The sequence below is a fragment of the Juglans microcarpa x Juglans regia genome, chromosome 3S (genome assembly GCF_004785595.1).
Source record: "Juglans microcarpa x Juglans regia isolate MS1-56 chromosome 3S, Jm3101_v1.0, whole genome shotgun sequence".
NCBI lineage: Eukaryota > Viridiplantae > Streptophyta > Magnoliopsida > Fagales > Juglandaceae > Juglans > Juglans microcarpa x Juglans regia.
The window spans coordinates 26,556,259-26,579,690 of record NC_054599.1 but is presented as its reverse complement, the minus strand read 5'-3'; the positions used below and the strand labels follow the sequence as shown (position 1 = coordinate 26,579,690).

The 23,432-nt window shown below is 39.0% G+C and overlaps 1 protein-coding gene across 3 annotated transcripts in view; it reads right to left on the bottom strand.

Moving 5' to 3' along the window:
* Positions 1-23,432, bottom strand: part of LOC121256967 (serine/threonine-protein kinase TOR-like) — a 46,635-nt gene that overhangs the window by 9,015 nt on the left and 14,188 nt on the right. For 2 of the 3 annotated variants that reach the window (XM_041157783.1, XM_041157784.1), the window contains exons 20-41: positions 16,808-16,906; positions 16,621-16,719; positions 16,349-16,511; positions 13,707-13,831; positions 13,468-13,520; positions 12,936-13,059; positions 12,631-12,816; positions 11,437-11,589; positions 11,205-11,357; positions 10,360-10,431; positions 10,088-10,222; positions 9,898-9,959; positions 9,655-9,752; positions 9,341-9,450; positions 9,090-9,263; positions 8,952-9,017; positions 2,828-2,896; positions 2,427-2,537; positions 1,160-1,300; positions 937-1,065; positions 661-826; positions 356-570 (exon numbers count right to left, since the gene is read on the bottom strand). In XM_041157783.1, coding sequence (XP_041013717.1) covers positions 356-570; positions 661-826; positions 937-1,065; positions 1,160-1,300; positions 2,427-2,537; positions 2,828-2,896; positions 8,952-9,017; positions 9,090-9,263; positions 9,341-9,450; positions 9,655-9,752; positions 9,898-9,959; positions 10,088-10,222; positions 10,360-10,431; positions 11,205-11,357; positions 11,437-11,589; positions 12,631-12,816; positions 12,936-13,059; positions 13,468-13,520; positions 13,707-13,831; positions 16,349-16,511; positions 16,621-16,719; positions 16,808-16,906 — 2,703 coding nt within the window. The remainder of the gene's footprint in view (positions 1-355; positions 571-660; positions 827-936; positions 1,066-1,159; positions 1,301-2,426; positions 2,538-2,827; positions 2,897-8,951; positions 9,018-9,089; positions 9,264-9,340; positions 9,451-9,654; positions 9,753-9,897; positions 9,960-10,087; positions 10,223-10,359; positions 10,432-11,204; positions 11,358-11,436; positions 11,590-12,630; positions 12,817-12,935; positions 13,060-13,467; positions 13,521-13,706; positions 13,832-16,348; positions 16,512-16,620; positions 16,720-16,807; positions 16,907-23,432) is intronic. The other variant, XM_041157785.1, reaches the window with a different exon arrangement.

Below are 23,432 nucleotides of genomic sequence, written 5' to 3'. Positions count from 1 at the left end.
TTTAAAAAAATAAAAAAATTAGGCCGGACCGACCGGACCGGACCCGACCGATAGCAATCGGTCCGGTCCGGTCCCTTTGGGTGTTCGGTCCGGTCCGGTCCTGAAAAATGATAGACCGAAAATATTCGGTCCATCGCCGGACCGGACTGGACCGGACCATTTGTAGCCCTATATAGGACATATACAAGAGCATTGCCTATGCATGCTACTATAGTGATACAAGGAATTCATGAAAAGCCTTACCATTAAAATCAATTACAATCAACCAATGGAGTAAAGTATTGAAAGTTAGAATACCTCTAGTCAAGGAAAAATCATATTTCAACAATGCCTCAGATCCAGGGATTTGGTTTACCTGTAAACTATCATCAACACCTTTAGCATTTGCGCCACATGCTATTGAATGAAAATATCCAGTGACTGCTGCAACAACAAACTGTGCTGCAAAGTTAGATAAACCTCTTAAAGTATAATGTCTCATTACTGCTGTATTGAACAATGCCCATGTGTGCCATGCGTTTGCCCATTTGTTCGCACATCGAGTGGCATTTTCAAATGCCACAAGGATATCTACAAAAATTGAAACTTTATGAATATAGGAGATGAATAAAATATTCAAAGGAGATCTAAAACTACAAAAGTATTACAAGCACTCATTACCTTGAATAGAATCGTCATCCAATCCAGGAGAGAGTGTCCACTGCCAAGTTCCAAGTTCAAGATATACACGGGCAATGAGTGGAACAGTCGGATTTGTACAGCTAATATATCCAGTTGACATAACTGTTTGAGTACTTGGAGTACTTGAAAGGTCTACAGCCAAATCCTAGAGAAATAATTTTGTGCCAAGAAAAAAATGTAGTAAGAGGACTGCAAAGTAGAGTGCCAGAAGAAAGTAGTGATCTTGAGGGCCAAAAGTAGAGAAATATGCTATACCTGCAGCCTAGCAAATGCTTCCTTGCGCTTAACCTCGTCCCCAAGTGACCACTGATATTTCAAGTATGCTAGCATTACTTGAGGAGGCCCACAGCGCCTTAAATTTTCAGGAGATGTTTCAGGGTCGTACTGAAAAGGATTTCATACAAAGTTGAGTAGAAAAAACAGAATGTGTAAAGTCTCAAACTTAGAATCCTTGTTGAAACATATGTGCTAAATAGACCTGTAAGAGTTTAACTAAAGTAGATCTAGCTTGGCTGATCCGCCCACTTTTTTGGCAAAGAGAAGCAAATTCGAGCCAAGTTTCGGTATCGTCTGTAGGAGGTAGAACAAGTGCTCTAACTGCCAGGAGTTCCTGCCAGACCTAAAAATTCAAGGATCAAAAAGGTTAGAAAGAAGAAAATGAATATTATCAGCAGAAATCTTGGACTTCGGAGAGGAATAACTCGAAGACCTCTCCCAAACCATTCACACTGTTTCTAGTGTCGAATCCCCATATCCAAACTTCTAAAGAACACCAATGCCCTACCCAATGATATGTTTAAACCAACCAATCTACACCAAACGCCAACTTCTACTACCATTAACCTCGAAAACCATTAAAGTGGCTTTTCATATATATCCTGAAAATACCAATTTTTTAGATTATTAACACAAACAAATAGTTAGTTCAAAATCATGGTCATTCCAATTGGGATTTATTTTGTTCCACCTTTTTAAGCAATATGCAAAAAACAAAGGAAGGATAAACTGCAGCTGGTTAGCATTAACTCAAGCTAAAGGCCATAAAAAAACTATCAAGGGAGCAGCCAAAGCTTAGCTGCTCCGTGATATCCAAAAATTGCATCTTCATCACAGTAAGCATGTTCACATGCAACATAAAGCATGCAAGATTAGCCAAACATTTTCAATTAAAATTCTTGCTTTTAATCAAAATGTAAACCTAACTCTATTGACACATGAATTCCAACCTTTTTTATAAGTAGAATCAGAACTAAAACACATGAATTTCACCGTAAATATCCATCATTTCTTCAACATTATTATGTATTGACCCAAATCCAAAATCCAGAACAAATTTTCACTTCCAGAGTACCACTGTCTCTCTCTCTCTCTTTTTTTAATCGATAAAGAAAGTTTTTATTGAAAATAGAAAAGAGCCCAAGTACATGGCATATCAACAAGAGACTCACCTATGTATGGTGATCTAGTCATGGAAGAAATTCATGAAAGTTCATGCCATTAAAATCAATTACAATCTTCTAATCTCTAAGCTCTTATGTTGGCCACTCACGAGCTTTTTTTTTTTTTTTTCCTTCTATCCTTTAGAGTATATACTGTTTCTACAGTTACCTACGTTGAAAACCAATTTCTCATCCTCATACTTATTGCTTTTGTAGTTTTTTTTTTTTTTTTTTTTTTTTTGACAATGTTACGCCACTCCACTACAGAAAGTAAAAGAAGTAATCATAACCTTAATGTATATGTACCTCAACATTACGTTTCACTCCTTGTATGCGCTCATTCCACATATTGAGAATCAGGGCACGCCGTCCTTCAGCAACAGGGTTTTCAACAGGAAGGGTATAGTAATCAATAACCTTTTGGAGACACAAACAAGGGAATTTTAGATAATATCAGAACAAGGAGGTGACAATGCATGGGCAATGGCAGAACTCAAAACATTCTTTTTCTATAGATTTTTTTTTCTTGGGTTTTTAAATAGATTTTACTATTGGATAGCTGCCCACTCATGTATCTAATGTATGCTCCCTGTGTATTTGGATAGTGCCTTTATGATCATTAACAAATTTATCTTACTTATTATTCTTTTACTTGTAAAAAAAAAAAAGAAACATATTATTTATCAAAAAGAAATATCAGGACAAACCTCCTCTAGCTCTGAGAGCTGCTGAACACGGACCATGGTGCTATAAGCACGTTCATAGCTCTCCAGAACCTGAAAACAAAGATGTTCAATTACCAGTTCATTGGATAAGAAGGAATATTTCATGAATGTTTTGTTAATATTAATATCATTATTACTAATAAAAAAAATATTGATATCATTATTTACATAATTACCAATTTTATATTATTGGCACTATTACTATGATTATTGTTATTATAAGCATTATCTTGTTCTACCCTAAAACTTTTCTCTCTGTACATCTTCTCCCAACAATGGAAAACAAATACTTGTTCTTTCCGTTGAGTTTGGGTGGTCTGTGATTGCATTATACGACGGAGCTTGGGGATGTGGTGTGCTGAGGATGGGTTTCTCGAAGGGCATTGCAATAGAAACCAAACTGTTTGAGGTGGTAAGGAATGGACGCCATGTAACACTGACTGAGAAAGGATGGAAAGAGATGAGTTTGGGGTTAGCGACAGTTTGTTGGTTCTCTAAAGCTCTGGAGGAGAGCTTGAAGGTTGGGAGGAAGGAGTTCTACGCTGCTCACTGAGAAGGGGATAGAGGTTACATAGCCTAGCATTGTTCCAACTCTACAGGAATCTTCATGGCTTTAGTGGAGTATGATGAGGGAGGTCACCAGAGCTTTATCTTCATTCCAGGGGATAAGGATGGTAGGGGTTGGAGGAAACTAGCAGAGGTGTTGAAGGAAGCTGAAAGAGAAGGTGGTTCTCTACGGTTGCCTCCACAAACGGCAATGGTGCATACGTTGAATCCTTGGTCGTACAAGGAGGTACTTCAAGGTCAGATGGAGATGCCTCGAGCTGCGAAGTGCACAGAGAGGGTAGGCATGCCAAGGTTAGGGGCACTACTTTTTTGGCAGGTTATCAGTGTCGAGAGGGGGGTGGCAAGGACGTAGTGGGCTTGGGTTGTGGTCGAGATCCGCGGGCTCAAGATGGATACACGGGCTCTACTCAGCCCAACGAACCTATCTCATCTAGTTAGCCGAAGGGAAAGGGAAGGACTCGGTGTTGGCCCTAAGCCCATGGGGTGACCTTCAGTCCTTCCACAAACAGGCCCGGTTTGGAGGAAGAGAGTGCAGGCTGGAGCTGGCTGTCGCCGGCAGAGGCTCAGGTGACCTCGCGAAAGGTTGTCAATCTACCGTCGGAGGCTACGCTGGCAACGACAACATTAATAGAAGACAGTGAAAAGAGTTCTTGCAGTCGCGAGGTTCTTTATGATCCTGATGTGGTTGCTAGCGCATCCCTACACAGAATCATGTGATGGTGGCTGCTGGTGCATCCACGATGACTCAGGTGTCTAGTCCATCGGGAAGTGAAGTTCCTGCAGGGGTACAAATCTCCCTGTTTGTCCCTCTTCTTTGGCTGGGCAGAGACTGGTTGTGGTTTCAGAGGCCATTAACCCTTCCACCGGCTTACTAGAACCAAAAAACTCACTGGAAAATGGAGAAGCGGGAAACATGAGAATGAGGTGCTCCCTGTGGGGGGCCCAGAAGGAGTGGATATGCAATTGGCTATTTGTGAAAGGGGTTGTTTCAAGGGGGGATGCTGATCCCATATGCATGCTCCCTCCTAGCCCCAACACAGAAAGGTTCATTTCAGAGTAGTGGGGATTTAAGAAGGTTGAGGAGATTCAAAATGTCATTGGGGTCTCTTGCATAGGATTTGAAGAACAATTTAGAGCCCTTCTTGTGGCCATTGAAGATGGCAGATTGAAGTCCGCCACAAAGAGAGACAGGGAACTAAAAAGGCTCAAATGTTCCATTAATTATCAAGCAAAGGAGGGGAGTGGTGGAAGGTATAGATCGAAAGGGAGGGGGGCCACCTTTGCCCATGAAACCTAAGATCCTCTCTTGGAACATGCGGGGGCTTAATGATCACAATAAGCGCTTTCGCATTAAATCTTTATTGCGAACATGGAAGGTTGATGTGGTGTGTTCTTAGGAAACAAAGTTGCGGGTCAACGATAGAAGAATTATTCGTAGTTTGTGGGGATGTTCGTACGTGGGCTGGTCATATTTGGCTTCGTTAGGAGTGTCAAATGGTGTTCTCCTTATGTGGGATAAAAGAGTGGAGGCAAAAGAGGAGTTTGTTGGCTCTTTCTCAGTCCCTAGCCGTTTTAAAAGTGTGGTACATGGGTGTGAGTGGGCTTTTGTAGGCATTTATGGGCCTAACATGGATAGAGATAGGAGAAGGCTTTGGGAGGAATTGGCGGATCTATATTATTTATGGGAGGTGCCATGGCGTATGGGTGGAGATTTCAACATCACTCATTTTTCTAGCGAGCAATCGGGGAATTATCAAATCTCTCTAGCCATAGAGGAGTTATCGGAGTTCATTTTTCATCTAGATCTCATGGATCCTCCCATGGTTGGTGGCGAGTTCACATGGTCTAATAGTCGGGATTGGTCGAGATTGGATAGATTTCTTGTCTCTTCGTCATGGGAGGCTCACTTTCCGGAATTGTGTCAGAAGAGCCTGCCCCGTGTATGCTCGGACCACTTTCCTATTATGTTAAATTGCGGGGGCATTCATGGGGGACGCCGGTATTTCAAGTTCGAAAATATGTGGTTAGCAGATGATGGTTTTGTAGAGAAGGTGCGCCATTGGTGGGCTTCTTATCAATTTACAGGCACTCCTAGTTTCATTCTTGCAGGCAAGCTTAAAGTTTTGAAGCACGATATAAAAAAGTGGAACTTGGAAGTTTTTGGTAACGTTGTCAACCAAAAGACTACTCTTATGGAGGAACTGCAAGAGTCAGAGAGGAGAGAGTTGATGGGAGAAACCTTGGAGGAGGTATCATTGAGGAAGAGTTCGGTAGTGACAAATTTGGAGAGGGTACTGTTGATGGAGGAGACTTCATGGCGACAAAAATCTAGGGCCCTTTCGCTGAAAGAAGGCTATAAATGTACGAAGTTCTTCATAAAGTAGCTAATTCACATATGCTCAGCAATTTCATTGAGTCACTTCATCCAGGTACTCAAGTGCTTACTTCCTCCTCTGAATTAGAAAATCATATTGTGCATTACCATGAGAACCTCCTCAAGGAACCGACCTGTTGGAGGCCGAAGCTTGATAACCTGTTGTTTGAGTCTATTGATTCACAAAGTGCGAGTTGGCTGAAAATACCTTTTGACGAAGATGAGATTTATAAGGTCATTCTTAGCATGGCCAAGGACAAAGCACCAGGCCTGGATGGCTTTTCGATGGGGTTTTTTTCAAGCTTATTGGGATATTATAAAATGTGATGTATCGCGGGTTTTTGGGGAGTTCCACTCATTCAAAAAGTTTGAAAAGTGCCTCCATGCGACATTCATTGCTCTTATTCCAAAGAAACCTGGGGCTACGACAATTGAGGGGTTCCGTCCCATAAGCCTTGTGAGTGGAGTATACAATATCATTGTGAAGGTCCTTGCTAACCGTCTAAACCTGGTATTGGAACAAATTATTTCTAAGCCTCAAAATGCGTTTGATCGAGGGAAACAAATCCTAGACTTGGTTCTTATAGCCAATGAGTGCTTGGATCACAGGCTGCGGGAGGGAGTTCTTGGTATTCTATGCAAGCTTGACATGGAAAATGCGTATGATCATATGAATTGGGATTTTCTTATATAATTGCTCTGGAGGTGTGGCTTTGGTGATAGGTGGATTTCATGGATTCAACATTGTGTTTCCACCGCTCATTTCTCGATGCTAGTGAATGGCACCACTGCTGGTTTTTTTAACAATTCTCGTGGATTGAGGCAAGGGGATCCACTATCTCCTCTTCTCTTTGTTATAGTTATGGAGGCACTTGGCTGGATGGTAAAGGCGGTGGTTGGAAGAGGTCTTCTATCAGGATTTTCGGTGGGTAATGGTAATAGTGGCTCTTATCATAATTTCACACCTCTTATTTGCAGATGATACTTTACTTTTTTGTGAAGCGGATCATGGCCAAATTCAAACTCTACGGGCACTTTTATTATGTTTTGAAGCCGTGTTGGGGCTTAAGGTGAATCTGAGTAAATTCGAGATGGTTGCGGTGGGTGTAGTGCCTAGAATCAGCAGCTTGGTGAGCCTCTTGAACTATAAAGTGTCCTCGCTACCTATGAAATATTTGGGTCTCCTGTTGGGGGCGACTTTTTAGGCTAGAGCCATTTGGGATGAGGTTGTGGAGAAAATAGAGAAAATGTTGGCTGAATGGAAATGGATGTATTTATCAAAAGGGGTCGACTCACATTACTTAAAGAGTATTTTAATTAATCTTCCCACCTATTTTTTATCCTTGTTCCCCTTGCCTGCAGGGGTGGCAAACAGGATTAAGAAATTATTTTGGGCTTTCTTATGAGGGGGAGTGGGGGAGGAAAAGAAATTTCATCTTGTTCATTGGAATAAAACTTGTTCCCCAATTTCAAATGGGGGACTGGGAGTGTGCAACTTGAGGATCTTTAATAAAGCCTTTTTCCCTGGAGGTATCACTTGGACAGTCGTGGAAGGAAATTATTGATTGTAGACACGGAAGTGATTGGGGGGGTTGGTGCTCCAATGAAGGGGGGGGGGTATGGTGTGGGCTTATGGAAATTTATTAGGAACGGGTGGTCGAGTTTTGTAAGCCATACCTGTTTCGTGTCTAGAGAGGGTATCAGAATTAGGTTCTGGCATGATGTTTGGTGTGGAGATCGTGCTCTTAATATAGTTTTTCCAACTCTTTATCGTATTGCAGCTAATAGGGATGCTACTATGGCAGATTTGCAGGTATCTTCTCATGGCCCTCCCCAGTGGAATGTACTCTTCAATCAGGATATTCATGATTGGGAATTACCCACTATTTCAGATTTCTTCAGATTGATATATTCCACGGGAAACACCACGGCACAGGGGCGATAAGATGCAGTGGAGGTTTAATGGCAGCAAGAAATGTACAGTCAGAGCATATTACAATATATTGACATCACAAGCTAATATACATTTCCCTTGGAAGAATATTTAGAGGTCTCGTGTGCCTTCTAAATTGGCCTTCTTTGTATGGACTGCTGCTCTTGGGAAGATATTGACCATGGAAAACTTGAGGAAGAGGGGCTGTGTCGTGATGGATTGGTGCTATTTGTGTAAAAAGAGTGGAGAATCAGTGGACCACTTACTATTGCATTGTGAGGTGACAAGGGTGTTGTGGGATGAGATCTTTAGAAGAGTCGACGTCGCATGGGTTATGCCTTTGAGGGTGGTAGATTTATTGGCTTGTTGGAAGGAGATTTAAGGCTGTCCTCATGTGGCAGCGGTGTGGAAGATGATTCAGTTGTGCATCTTGTGGTGTATTTGGTCGGAAAGAAATGAGCGGTGTTTTGAAGATAGGGAGCGTACAATGACAAAGCTTCAGAATTTTTTTATACACACTTTATTGCTTTGGTTTTCAGCCATTGTCCTTGATGGAAACAATGCGCATGACTTCTTGTTTTTAATCTCTTGATCTTAGAATGTATTTAGGTGTTCTTTTGTATACTTCCTATGTACACGGGCTATGCCTATTTCATTCGTATCAATATGCTTACTTTTACTTGTAAAAAAAATACTTATTATAGTTATTTTTAGGGAGAAAAGGTCATCATATGAACTTAACACAGTGACATATGAGGTACAAATGACACGTTTTTTCTTTGTTATTGTACTTCCACCATGTATAATAAAATCAAAGCCAAACCAAGAGAGGAATTTTTTTTATAAGAAAGAGGAAAATAAATTAGACCTATAACATCTATTAACCCTGACACCAGACAACCCCAAACTACATTATTGGGTTAAATGCTAAAATTGTTGCTGGCTTTTAAAATTTTTTCAAAAAGCTCCACAAATTTCATCCTCATATTTGAATTCATTATCAAAAGGATCCCTTTGTCCATCTGGCGTCCAAAATGTTAATGGAAGTCATGCCATGTGTGCCAAGAGCCAATTTAGACAACTTGAAAGAGGACCAGATGTCCAACTCTAGAGAGACATTAATATTAAGGTTACACAAAAAGTTAGAATGAAATTGAGACTTTTACTGAAGTAGAGCAAGAACATTATCGTAAAAATGCCAAGATTTCCAAATATACATAAAAGAGACTCACCAAAGCAGCAAGTTCTGTCGCCAGGCATTTCCTAGCTCTCTCAACATATTCACGTGCTTCATCATACTGGAGGAAAAAATTGTTAGTAATTGTCAAAAATTGCAAAAAGCATAGTTAGGAGAAAACTTGTTTGTGTACCTTTCCTCTTTGAACTAGTAAAACAGCCCTGAAAAATGTTCCATTACTACTTCCATCACCACCAGCAGCAGTGTTACTCAAAACCCGAAGTTTGGTTTCGTCACCATCATCTAATTGGGACACGTATTCCGCCATTTGATCCCATTCTCCCATGTTCCAAGCAGCACTTGCAGCCTGAGACCACCACGTAAGGAACGTAAGCAATGAGCAATAGTGATATTGACAGCAATCATTTTAACATCACATCCAACCATTGGTGCCATTTCTAGTCGAGCAGCTGGCTCGGCTGGGGTCCAATATTCCTTGCACAAGCTATTAAGCTCCTCCCATCGAGCCAATGCGGCAAGGCATCGCATCCGCCCTGCAGAAGACCCGCACATGAATCATTCTCACAAACAGGTAAAACAAAGAATGACCCCACAACTAACACGTTAATAAATGTCTGGTACTTTCCCCTTTCCCAGTTAGGTGGATCTCTTATATGCTTCCTGTGTGTTGGGAAACACCCTTAATTTCGTATTTGTATACTCCTATCTTACTTACAAAAAAATAAATAAATACAGACCTAAAATAGCATCCAGAACAAAATGTGGACTAGATGCTTGAGAGACTTTAGCAGTGTAAGCCTTGAGGGCATCATCCCATCGCTGCAATTTCTCATACCTAGGCCGGAGCAATTTAATGTGAGCACACTCTGTATCAACTAAGATTTTCTTATAGAAATACTTGACAAAGCAGACACACAAAACAATTGTCACTTATTTTGCAGACAAGAAAATCAATGGTGTTGATGAATGCTCAACATTACCATGACTCCTCCAGTTGAACATCTAAATGTTGCTGGGCAAAGGTTAATATTCCGACTGCAGCCTAGAAAAACCAACCTCCAGCAATCAAAAGAGAGCAGATGTGTTGACAAAAATGGTAGATTAAAACTAAATCCAGAAAAAGCAGTTATATGATAAACTTTCTAAAAGTTCATTTTCTTTGAAGTATACCTCATGCTGATGTAATTGATTGTTTATATGTATAAGCTTTTCCACTACAGCAACAGGGTTAGCATCCATCTTCTTGGAGCGTGCTCCTTCAAATTCCATTTCTTTGTAGTGCAGGGCTTTAGCGAAAGCACGACACTGAAGTGTAATATTCACAAAAATAAAAATACAAGAAATACATTAGTTGATATGAAAAAAAAAAAATGGCTTAAAGAGAGGCTGTTGTTGAGAAAGAGATCGTAAAATTGCAGCAACTATGTTAGGAGAAATCACACCTTTTCTGCAAGGGCGCCAAGGAGGCGGATGTCAATGGGAAGAGGTTTCTCATCATGTTCCATGAACTCTGCCTGCATAATCAATTGATAGTTTCAATAAATTTGAAAAGATGCTAGTTCTAATGTTGAAAGGCTCCTAACCTACCACCATTGACTTGTTTTTTTCCCCTGACCAGCCTCATCCAGTATTATCTTGCCAACATTCCTACCGACTCTATATCTTCAATAACTTATACTGTGACCTCAGGAATGTAACAGCTAGATTATTCTCAGATTTTAATGAAAACAAATTCACCTAGGAACTTGGTGATGAAAGAAATACCCTGTAAGGGTTGGGATGCCAACATAGCCCTATCAAGGAACAAGCCCCATATTTTCAATCCAAGTTTCTAGGTAATACTACAAGAATATTAGACATGGATATACAAGAGATGCTCCCATATCAAACCAAAAATAATAACGAAAAGGAATCCTTGACTCTGAAATATGGATATAAAAAAAGACCAAAAGCAATACAGTAGAATCCTATCTCAGATGAACTAATAACCAAGATTAACAATCTAGGAGCATCATAGGAGTAACATATAAGAAAATCTCTCCTCCCTCAAATACTCTTTTGTTATTGTCATATCAAAGCACCACCTCATAAACAAACCCCCACTCTCCTAAGTACAACACCATCACATTTCAAAACATTAGAAACCAACTTCACAGCTGCTCTATCACAGCCCAAACAAGATTGTTCAGAAGGCAAATTGTATCAACTAAGCAACCAAACCATCTGTCGATTCACTTCCGTACTTAGATATATGAATAAGTCATATGCTAAAAGATAAAAGATATACCAAGTTAAGAAGTGTTCCCAAAATTTCAGGAGGAATGTTTGGGGATGAAAAAGCCATCTCTAAGCTGCGAACTAACTGTTTCTGACTACTCTCATTCAATTGTGTCCAACAGCTAACAAAACCAGCTGCAAACAACTCACGCCCAACAAAAGGCTGCAAAAAGCTGCAAAATCAGAACCTAAACCCAAACTCCAGAGGGAAAAACTGTTCAAATGAATACCATTAGCAATACCTGCAATTGTGCAAGCCTTGCACAGGTTCTTAAGGCTGGAGAAGGAGATTCCTTCAGAAGTTCAATGCTAAAATGCCTCATCCATTCTGCCCAATCTTCCTTCGTACTGCGCTGAGAAGCCTCTCCCGCAGTTCGTAATCGACCATCATTGACCTGGATGAAACTTGTATAACTCAGGTTCTCTTAATCAATAGTGCATTAGAAAAGAATATGCAGGCAAGACAAGCATATATGACCACACCCATGAAACTAGCATTACAAAAATTTTAAACTCCGACTCCATTCCAATCAAAGTTGAAGTTTTTGGGGTAGGGACTAGGGAGTTGGCGTTCAACTTTTGAATAACATAAGTATATATATATATATTTATATATTACTATATTACAACACAAATATATTGTTATAACATAAATATTATAAAATTTTGAACACTTTGTTTAATTTGATACAAACGTAAATAAGTCAAAAATATTGTAATGCATTAATTAGCATTGGCGAAAAAATACACTTTGTAACCTCCAACTGCTAGACAGTTTATACATTGTACCCTAGACTACAAAAAACTCAAACTGCCAAATAACTAGTCAATTCTAATAATAAATGTGGTCCAAGCTTGGTTCCTTGCAAAATAAGAGTAGAATTGACTTCCAGAAGGAGAGCTATAGAAATTTGTGTTTGATGAAAAGGAAAATTAGGTTAATGCACAAATCTTAGCAGTTTATGAAGTGTTAAGTAATTACATTTGTAGATAATTTGAAAACAATGCAAGCTTCATTGAATATTAAAGGGCATATAAGAACTAAGCAAAATGTTTTTTTTTTTTTGGGTAAACAAATTTTATTGATCAAAAGAGTACACAAGAGCCCAATTATACAGGAATTTCTGCAAAAATGAAGGATACAAAAGGGAAAAAAGGGAATTTCTACAAAGCCACACTCAGTTAAAAACTAAATCAAGACAGACATTTTCTATAGCCAGTGCCTTGGCTTACTAAGATATTTGGACAACAATGGTGCACACTACAGCAGCAACATAGACTGAGAGACTATTGAAAGGAGAGATGTATCTCCCAACAAGTATTCAATGAAGAGATGCTAGGCGTTGTCTCTTGTATACACTCTGTGTACTTAGCTACGCCTATTAATATTAATAAATTTTTAATTATAAAAAAAAGTATTCAAAGAAGAGATGTACTTGATGGCTTCTGAGATTTTTCTGCACATCAGATCCATCTTCGTAAGGGTCAATCTCCTTATCATCTAAAGGGTCACTGATAACCTCTGTTGGGAGTCGCCGACTTAATCTTTGGGCAGTCATACTCCCCAAGATCAGTGGTTCACGTCTTTGCAAGCGACCTTCAATTTCCTCGAATTCCTTGTGCTGGAAAAAAAAAAAAAAAAAAACTTTTGCAGTAAATATCTCCAGATGCAAAAGATGTTTTATCAGAAATAAATATTTAATAACAATGAAAAAACAATGGTTAAGAATAGAAGCGAAACCCGAAAGCGATGTTTCAACAAAAGTTTGTGTATTGATGGGATAAAAATGGTGAAGTCCTCCCCAAGAGCATGAGCCAGACAACAAAGTGCATCAACAGCATCCTTCCAGAGCTCGTCATTCCTCCTATAAATAAACAGTACACACAACTGAAGCATCATAGTAAGAAAGGCCAAATGAAAAAAGAAACCCAGACTATCAGTGTGGCTCTGATACCAATGGAAATTTGGGGTATCCACACACACAAGGAAAAACAACAAAAGTGTTAAACTAGCATGGAGTGATTACAACAAACATGTAAACGGCAGGGAAAACAACTGCCAAATCAGCCTACACTGGATTCTTCCTGGAGAAGTAAATGAATATAGAAGACATATTTATAATGCTTGAAAGGCAACCAAACAACACTAAAAAATTTTGGGCAACTAAATATTCAGTAAATAGCTAGAGATGATTGGAATAAGAATTGAATGGCACAGCTGTACATGTATAACAAGAAAGACTAGATTAATTTGACATTAAGGGAACACTAACCCATCCAAAATAAGCTTCAAGTGATGCACAAGAGAAGATATGTGACCGGTAACCTGACAAAAGAGAATATGACAAAATAGTCCACATAAAATTGCAAAAGGCTAGAATAAAATGACTTCTAAAAGATAAAGCATTTTTGATAAGTTCTTCTAATATATAAATGTAGAATAACATTTCTTCAAATATATAAAACAAAAGTGACCTAGAAGTCTATTGACTTAGAAAGCTTATCTGTCAACCTGCACACGTGGGATCAATCTTGTTAATGTTTTGATAGCAGCACCTCTTATATCCACAGAAGCATCCACTTTAAACAAACGAATAAGTGCAGGAAGAAGTAGATGCATATGTTCATCCAACGTCCCTACATTGCAAATCGGAAACTGGAAGTTCTTTAAGCATTTCGACTTTGAGAAAAGAGAAAAGAGAATCATGAATGTATAGCAAAGCAGTTTGTACAAAACAATTGAGCTCAGAAGGCTAGACCCATCTTTTTCTTTCCCTTTTAAAGCATAAAGATGCAAGGAGCAAGCCTTAAAGCCTCTCCAAAAGCACCAAATTAAACCAAAATCTTAACAATTTCTAATCCTAAAAAATTACAAAGACATCCACTAAAAAGAATGGGCCCAAAATTCTTCCTTTAATTTTTTTTTTACAAGTAAGAAATTTATTAAAACCACGTAATTAGGCATAGCCCAAGTACATAGGAAGTATACAAGAGAAAACACCTAATTACAAACTAAAGCTGTAAACAGCATGAAAGTCATTGGAACTAAACCCATCCATTACAATAACCGAAGCCCGAAGAAACAAAGTATGGAAAAAAAAAAAGCCCTAATCCCATCCACGGAGCGCTCTCTATTGTCGAAACAGCAATCATTCCTCTCATTCCAAATACATCAAATAAGACAAAGAGGAATCATCTTTCCAAACAGCCGCTATTTGACCATTTCCTTGAATCCCTCTCCAACAGGCCAACAGATTCCCCAACTCTTAGGCATCACCCAAGAAATGCCAAGCTTGACAAATACCTCATCCTACAAAACCCTCGACACATCACAATGAAGAAGAAGGTGATCCGCCGATTCTCCACACCTTTTGCACATAAAGCACCAATTCATAGCAACAATACCACGCTTTCTCAGCTTATCAATAGTAAGGATTTTCCCATGAGAAGCCAACCACCCGAAGAATCGGACCTTGAAAGGCACTTTGCATCTCCAAATATTTTTCCAAGGGAAAAAATCACTAGAAGGATGTGGCACCAAGACTTTATAAAAAGATCTAACCAAAAATTTCTTATTACCAAGCTGATTCAAATTCTCCCTGTAATTTATTTACATATAAAGAAAGGCAAATCTTATATCATTTGAACTTCGATTGATGCATTACTTGGTTCAATGCATCCATATTATGAATCTTCTTCTTTTGCAATTTTTCTTCTTAGGGTAACTCTAACAGTCAATTATTTATCTAGGTAGGGGAGAGCTCCAACAGAGTGAAACTACCTGCAATAGCATGGAAAATATATACTACCCATAAATCAAGGTCAGGGTTACTGCAAATAATTTTTTTTATGAGTAAAATTTTTATTATCATCGATAGGCATAGCCCAAGTACAGCGAACACTTTTTTCTCTCCGAAATTTTTACTTTGTGATGCATCCAATGGGACTTGAACCATGACATCAGCCTCTATTCTGTTCTGTAAGAAAGAGAAATGCCATTAACCTGGTGCTTGTCTGTACCTTTCCATTTGCAAACAATAGTCCTCTTAGGTTGCTGTTTTGTAAAAAAGATCTCAATCCATGCCGACTTTTATACTACTCAAAGAAACAGCATGTTTCACCCGTCTCACAATTTTCTTGCACTAGTGTTATGGAATGCATTTTTACTTATTCACTAAATGAGTTTTTTCCTGCACTTATTCAAACAATTACAAATGTACCTTTATTACTTCCATGGGGCCAAAAAATAGAATTCACAATTTCGTTTTCCAAACGATATTCAATAAATAAGCCAGAATTTTGCTGTTCCTTGTCTGAGCTTGCTTACTTTGCCCAAGCATTGTATAAATACTCGGGCAAAAATTTCTTAAAGGAAACTTTGAACAGACACCCCATGTGTTATGGCCTATTTTGATCTAGGTATTTGAGTGTTTTTTTAGCAATAACCCCCTATTGTATATGTTTATTAGAAATAGAGTAATACTAAATACAAGCCTATAGTATGCAAGCATTGCGTAGGCCCTTTGTAAAAAAGGGTCCCAGTAGAAAAAGTAATTTTTTTACACTTTTTCATGGTGGGGTCATCTTTTTTACAAAAGGACTGTACGATACTTGTATATTTGGGACTTATACAAATCATTACTCTTAGAAATATTACCCTTGGTCAATTTTTACATCCATCAACATTATCAGAAAACAGTGGACCTATCAAAGACTGTCACATGGTAAATTAATTTTTTTAAAAGATAAATTAAATATTGTTTTTTAAATAATAATTATGTTTTTTAACTAGCCACCACGGTGGCCTTATTTTTTTTAGATTTTTTTTTAAAATTCAAAAACTAATTTTTTATTATAAAAATATATTTATTATTTTCAAAACATTTAAATCAAAGTTTCTTTAAAAAAAATAGCTTGCCTTGTGGTTGTCTCTAATTGGTCCAGGTGGTTTTTGTTAATGTTAATAGACGGAAAAATGGACAAATGATCCTATTCCTAATAAATGCATACCACAGTGGGTTATTGATAAAAAAAAAAAAAAAAAAAAAACACAGTTACCTAGATCAAACTAGGCCATAGCATTGAGGATGTCTGGTTAAAAATTTCCTTTTTAAACAACAATTGACATGAAATCCAAAACTAATTAGCACTAACCACCAAAAACTTCGAGAGTGTGGAGGATATCTGGAACATAGGTGTAGTCGTTACACCTCTCTGCATCACTTAGAACTTGGATACAACCTGGAAGAATGACAGCAAGACGCTCTCTAAACTCATCATTGAGAGCCAAGCAAAGCTGTTCCACTAGGTGAAGAACCTAAACAAAAAGTCCAAATATAAATGAAAATGATAATTGCATTGGAGATAAGACAAGCAATCAATTACAATAGCATGCAGCTGATTGCACACCAAAATACCAAACTTACAGGATAGCCGACTGAAGGACGGCTAGTAGCTGGAAAACTGAAGGATACCCATAATTCTGAAATTAAAGAGAGCAACTCCGGCAGATATTTTCTAATATGCTGCACAGGCGCACCAATTCCAAAATATCTGTGAAAAACCTAAACAATCATAATATCTGTGAAACTACCACATCAGTTTGAAGTATACCTGACGCACAATAGACACCAAAGTTCCAAGCTTCCATGTAATAAAATCTTTTAAGGTGTCTTCACATGTACGAACAGTGTGAAAGAGATCAGGCAAAACCTACATGTAAGAGTAAGAAGCATAATTAACTCGAGCATAAAAACCATAGATAGTGTAATATCACTGAAACTTTACTACAGAAACATGTAAAATTCAAGAATAATTTTAAAAAAAATTTACAAGCACCAACTGACCTCCCAAAGATGTGTTTGGATCATTGATAGATATAGAGAGAGGAAATATCATAATATTTTCAATTTCATTAGTCTTCTCCATCCATTTAGACATCTAACTTTCTTTTTACTAAACTGAAGCAGCATAACACAATTGGATAGAACGAGAAAACGGATAAGCTGCAATTCCCATCAGTTAACAGGATGAGATTTTGAAGATATTAATACTTTTTCGACCCTCCGGAAAAGCTAACTCAATGAAGAGCAGGATCTGAGAGCTTTTTTTAAACTCATGTACACAGGAAGTATACAAAAGAGACACCTAATTACATTCTAAAAAGCTGTAAAGAAAACAAAAACTCATGAACCCTCCCTTTAGTACAATTGCAGAAAACCACCGAACCAAAGAAACACAAAAAAGTTCCAGTTTTCCTCCACAGCTCTCTCCTTGTTGAAGCACCTCTCATTCCTTTCCTTCCATAAACACCACATTAAGCACGAAGGAATCATCCTCCACGCCGCTGCCAGTTGAGAGCTATTATGATGCCTATTCCAACATGCTAGAAGCTCCACCACACTCTTAGGCATAACCCAAGTCAACCCAGCTCTACTAACAATGCCAACCCATAACTCCCTAGCCCTCTCACAATGTAGAAGTAGATGGTCAATCGATTCACCATTTTTTTTACACATAAAACACCACTCCATTACAATCATCCCACGTTTCCTTAAATTATCTACCGTCAAAATATTTCCTAAAGCAGCAGTCCAAGTAAAAAAAGCAACTTTAGAAGGCACTGGAACCCTCCGAATACACTCCCACGGGAATGAAATATGTTGTTGATCTGTCAACACCTTATAAAATGATTTAACAGAAAACTTGTTGCTCCCCGTATGTTTCCACAACATTCTATCTCTTTCATTTCCTCCTATCTTCATGGAATAAAGAAAGCTGAAAAAACCTTCTATCTCATCAATTTCCCAATCCTGTGCATTTCTAGAAAAAATCATATTCCAATGCACATTACCATTGGCACGACACAACACTTCTGAGACAGCAGCCTGCTGATTTCCAGCCAATCTAAAGACAACCGGAAAAACAGTATGTAGAGCTCTCTCACCACACCATTCATCAAACCAGAAACGAATTCTTGTGCCCTCTCCAACCTCGAATTTGATGTGTTTTTCAAACAAGTTCCACCCCTTTCTAATAAATTTCCAGAGGCTCGCACCAAAAGTCCCCCTACCCTCCTTGGAACACCAACCCCCTCCCCCCCAAAAAGAAAAACTTCCATACTTCCCATCAACAACCTCTGTCCACAACGAATCCCCTTCCAATAGGTATCTCCGCAACCACTTTCCTAATAGAGCTTCATTAAAAATAATCAAATTACACACCCCCAAGCCTCCCAACACAATCGGACTCTACACACTTTGCCAACTCACAAGACGAAATTTATTCTCTTCCCCCATGCCACCCCACAAAAAAGCTCTAAATAGTTTTTTAATCCGATTAGCCACACTCACCAGTAATGGAAATAAAGAAAGAAAATATGTAGGGAAATTGGATAGGATACTTTTGATAAGAGTTAGTCCTTGTTTGGATTCGAGACTCACCTCAACTCATCTCATCATTACAACTTTCCCAAATTTCCATACAAAATATAATAAACAATTCAATTTTTTCAAATCCCAAAATAATAATAATATTAAAAATAATATTCTAACAATATTTCATTCAACTCATCTAAAACCTTTTGATAAGAGTTAGTCCTTGTTTGGATTCGAGACTCATCTCATCATTATAACTTTCCCAAATTTCCACACAAAATATAATAAACAATTCAATTTTTTCAAATCCCAAAATAATAATAATATTAAAAATAATATTCTAACAATATTTCATTCAACTCATCTAAAACCATCTCAACTTATACCTGAATCCAAACGGGGCCTCAATCTCCCCCCTTTTGATAGATATAGCCGCTTCCAACCCGACAATCTTTTTTCAACCTTCTTTACAACACCATCCCAAATATTTTTTGCTTAGAAAAAAACCCCCAATGGAAGCCCGAGATATTTCATACGAAGGGAAGCCACTTTACAACCCAACAAATCTGCAAGAAGGTTCATATTCTTGCCATTCCCCCCCCCCCTCCCCGGACCAATTCCGACTTTTCCAAGTTCACATTGAGTCCCGAAACGGCTTCAAAACACAATAGAACAACCCTTAAACCTTGAATTTGTCCACTGTCAGCATCACAGAAAATTAAAGTATCATCCGCAAATAATAAATGGGAAATGGATAAAACACCGTTACTGTTGTTTCCCACCGAGAAACCAACAAGAAAGCCTCCACCATGCAACTCAATACCTCCATTACTAAAACAAAGAGAGAGAGAGATAATGGATCCCCTTTCTCAAACCCCTCAAACTCTAAAAAAATCCACAAGATTTGCCATTAACTAAAATAGAAAACCGGGCAGTCAATACACAATGTTTAATCCATCCACACCACCTATCTTTGAAGCCACATCTTCTCAGCATATAAAACAGAAAATCCCAACACACATGGTCATACGTCTTTTCCATATCCAACTTACAAAGAACCCCCAGAATACCTCCCTCATTCAACTGTCCAAGCACTCAGTCGCAATCAAAACTGAATCCAATATTTGTCGACCCCGCGCAAAAGCATTTTGAGATTTGGAAATTATTTTATCCATCACCAAACTGATACGATTAATTAATACTTTCGAAATAATTTGATAAATCCCGCCTACCAAACTAATAAGACGGAAATCTTTCAACTCAATAGAGCCAACTAACTTTGGGATGAGAGCAATGAAAGTAGCATTAAGAGACTTCTCAAACTTTCTCAAACTTATGACCAAGATGGAACTCATGAAAAACCCACATCACATCATCCTTCACTATGTCCTAACACTCTTGAAAGAAGGCCAAAGAAAAACAGTCTGGGTCCCGGGCCCGGGACTTTATCTTTACACATACCACTCACCACCTGCTGCACTTCAGAATTCCTCAAATGGTCTCTCCAACCAGCTTGCTGCACTAACATCCAGCTGGTCGAAATTCAAGCCATCAAGTTTAGGGCGCCACTCCGACGTCTCTTTGAGGAGATCTTCATAATAATTCACAATATGATCTTGAATATCCTCAGGGGATTGGAACACATTATTACCAGATTGAATAACCTCAATCACGTTATTACGCTTATGAGAATTAGCCATCTTGTGAAAAAACTTAGTACATTTGTCCCTCCTTCAACCAAATCACCATTGATTTTTGCCTCCATGAAATTTCTTCCATCAACAAGACATTTTCTATTTCAGTCACCACCTCATTCTTTCTCAATAAAGACTTCTCATTAGTCTCCCCAACCTCTAGAGAATGCAGCTCATCCCAAAGAAGGCTCATCCGTATGCCTAAAAACCTCAATATTCCACTTTTTTAAATCAATCTTAAGGGCTTTAAGTTTACCAACCACAATAAGACTAGGGGTACCATGAAAGGAATATGAAGCCCACCAATTCCTTAATTTCTCCACAAATCCATCATCTTGCAACCACATATTCTCAAATTTGAAATAGCGCCTACCCCCCTGAATGCCACCACAACCTAGCAATATGGGAAAATGATCTGAACATACTCGTGGCAACTTCTTCTGGCATAGGTCCAGATAATGTGTCTCCCAAAGAGAAGAGACTAGAAATTTATCCAACCTTGACCACCCTCTACTGTTAGATCAAGTGAAACTCCCCCTACCAAAGGAAGGTCCACAAGATTAAGATCAAAAATCAACTCCAAGAAATCTTCCATAGCCCTTGTCGAGGTAGTAGCCCCTACCCTCTCACCAGGAAACCGAACAATATTAAAGTCCCCACACAAATACCAAGGTAAATCCCATAAATAATACAAACCCGTCAATTCCTCCCACAAAAAACTTCTATCACTATCTACATTAGGCCCATACACTCCCACAAGAGCCCACCTCCACCCATCCTTGATATTCTTGAAGGAATCAGGCACTGAATAAATCTCAATGCAATCCTCTACCAAATCCACCACTCTATTATCCCATATCAACAAAACTCCTCCTCAAGCACCCATCGAAGCTAGATAACTCCACCCCACAAAAGTAGAGCCACACAAACTACAAATAATATTTCTATCAACATAACTCACTTAGTCTCTTGAAGACATACAATATCAATTTTCCAATTGCGGATAAGGGATCTAATGCGAAGACGCTTGTTAACATCATTGATCCCCCTTACATTCCAAGAAAAGATTCTAGGCTTCATATGATGAACACCTCTGCCCCTTCAACCTGTCCCTCCTTATTATTGTAATTAATCGAACATATCAATCGTTTCAGCTCCCTTTCCTTTTTAACTACTGACTTCAAAGCCATGATCTTCCAGCTTCGATAGCAACCAAAAGAGCCTTAAACTGCTCTTCAAAACCTTCACAGGAAATCCCCACACGCTCTTGTAATTCCTCCACCTTTTTCAGCACTCAGTCTGAATATTTAGGCCTCATTTGTGTTCACAGATGAAATGAGATGAGATGAATTGAGTTGAAATTGAAGTTAAAAGTTGAATAAAATATTGTTAGAATATATTTTTTTAATATTATTTTTATTTTGAAATTTGAAAAAGTTGAATTGTTTATTTTATTTTGTGCAGAAATTTGAAAAAATTGTAATGATTAGATGAGATGAGTTGAAATTAAAGTTAAAAGTTAAATAAAATATTGTTAGAATATATTTTTTTAATATTATTTTTGTTTTGGGATTTGAAAAAGTTGAATTGTTTATTTTATTTTGTGTGAAAATTTGAAAAAATTGTAATGATTAGATGAGATGAGATGAGATAAGATGAGTTGTGAGGAGTTGTGAAAACAAACGAGGCCTTAGGGACTGAGTTACGGGGAATAGTATATAGTGGGATAGGACTACCCAACTTATTCTTGTCACCCCCTTCCTCACAAACAACCATCTGTAAATGGAATCTGCCTTTACATCCCGTGAAGAACAAGCCACCTACGATTCACCAAACATCACCTCTGATGAAAACCCGAGGCCTCCGTCAGCCTTACCACCCAATAACAATTGCCAACTCTCCTCCACTGACAAAAACTACTCTACCAAGCTTGGAAATAGATCCCCCGTAGACACTCCAACAGCTGAAGGGTTGAAATACGCAAAAGGCCTACGAATCTCCCCATCTGAGACTTCCCCTCTACTACTTCCGGCCGATGTAACTGTACCGACCCACCAAGAGTTTTGTAGGAGACCGGCAACACTTTTTGTGCCACAACTGGAGTCGGCAGGTCACATATTTGCACCGAAGAAGAGTGGCTGAGAACTTGGACCGAGATATCGGGCGATACACAACCCTTCTCCTTCCAGACCCATTTTAGGCCTTTTTCCATGGCCCGGCCCAATGCCCTTCGAGGACCTAGCCTCTCCAACAACCCCCCTACAACCCACCTCAATAACAAGCCCTGCAACCTTCTCGCCACTCAAGCCCACACAAGGCCCGCTTCTTTCCAAGCCCACCTCTCTTATAAGCCAATCCACCTTATTCTGTAAAATACTGAATTGAGCCTTCACGTCCATAAGAGTACTAAGGACTCCCCCCTCTGCCACTCCACCTGCAGGTCTGCCACCACCACCCTGCCACTGTACTGGACCGAAATCTTTGTCAGAGCCATGTCCGTTACCCAACGTAGTAGCAGCAACTCTCTTCCCTTCCATGCCACCATCCCCTTTTCGAGATTCACAGGGTTGCTCCACCATCAGCGCCTCCCTGTAGAAGTGAGGTTGCAGTTGGACCTTCACCACCAATGGTCTCTTCAATGCTCTGACACTGTAAGTGGCCCTCCCTTCATGAATAAACTCCCACAATGCTTCCCCATTCTTTTCCACCCTTTGCCCTACTCCTCAGGAACGAAAATAAAGTTCCTCCTACCACCACCACCGCGATATATCGACCGCTAAGGGTGCTACCTGCACTATACGGTGCGGGATAGCCACCTCCCCGGCCTGCATGGGCTAGGGGGTGGGGTTTTCACCCCAGCCCCAGTGCCGGGGGCGAGGGCAGGCTCCCAATCCGCCCCACCCCCTGCCCACTTCACTAATGAACTACACTCCACTAGGCCCAAAAATTATTCTCGAGTCCAAAATTGATCAAAAACACATTTTTGGACCTAAATTGTAAACCTCAATTTGTAAACATGACTATAATTTAAAAACTATGTAGTTTTTAAATTTGCTAGTGCATATTTTTTGTAAGTTGTAGTATAATAATCATGTCAAGAAAATACAAGAGTCTCACATTACTTAAGTGTGCGACTTGTATTGTGAAGGCAATCTGTAAAAGAGTCAC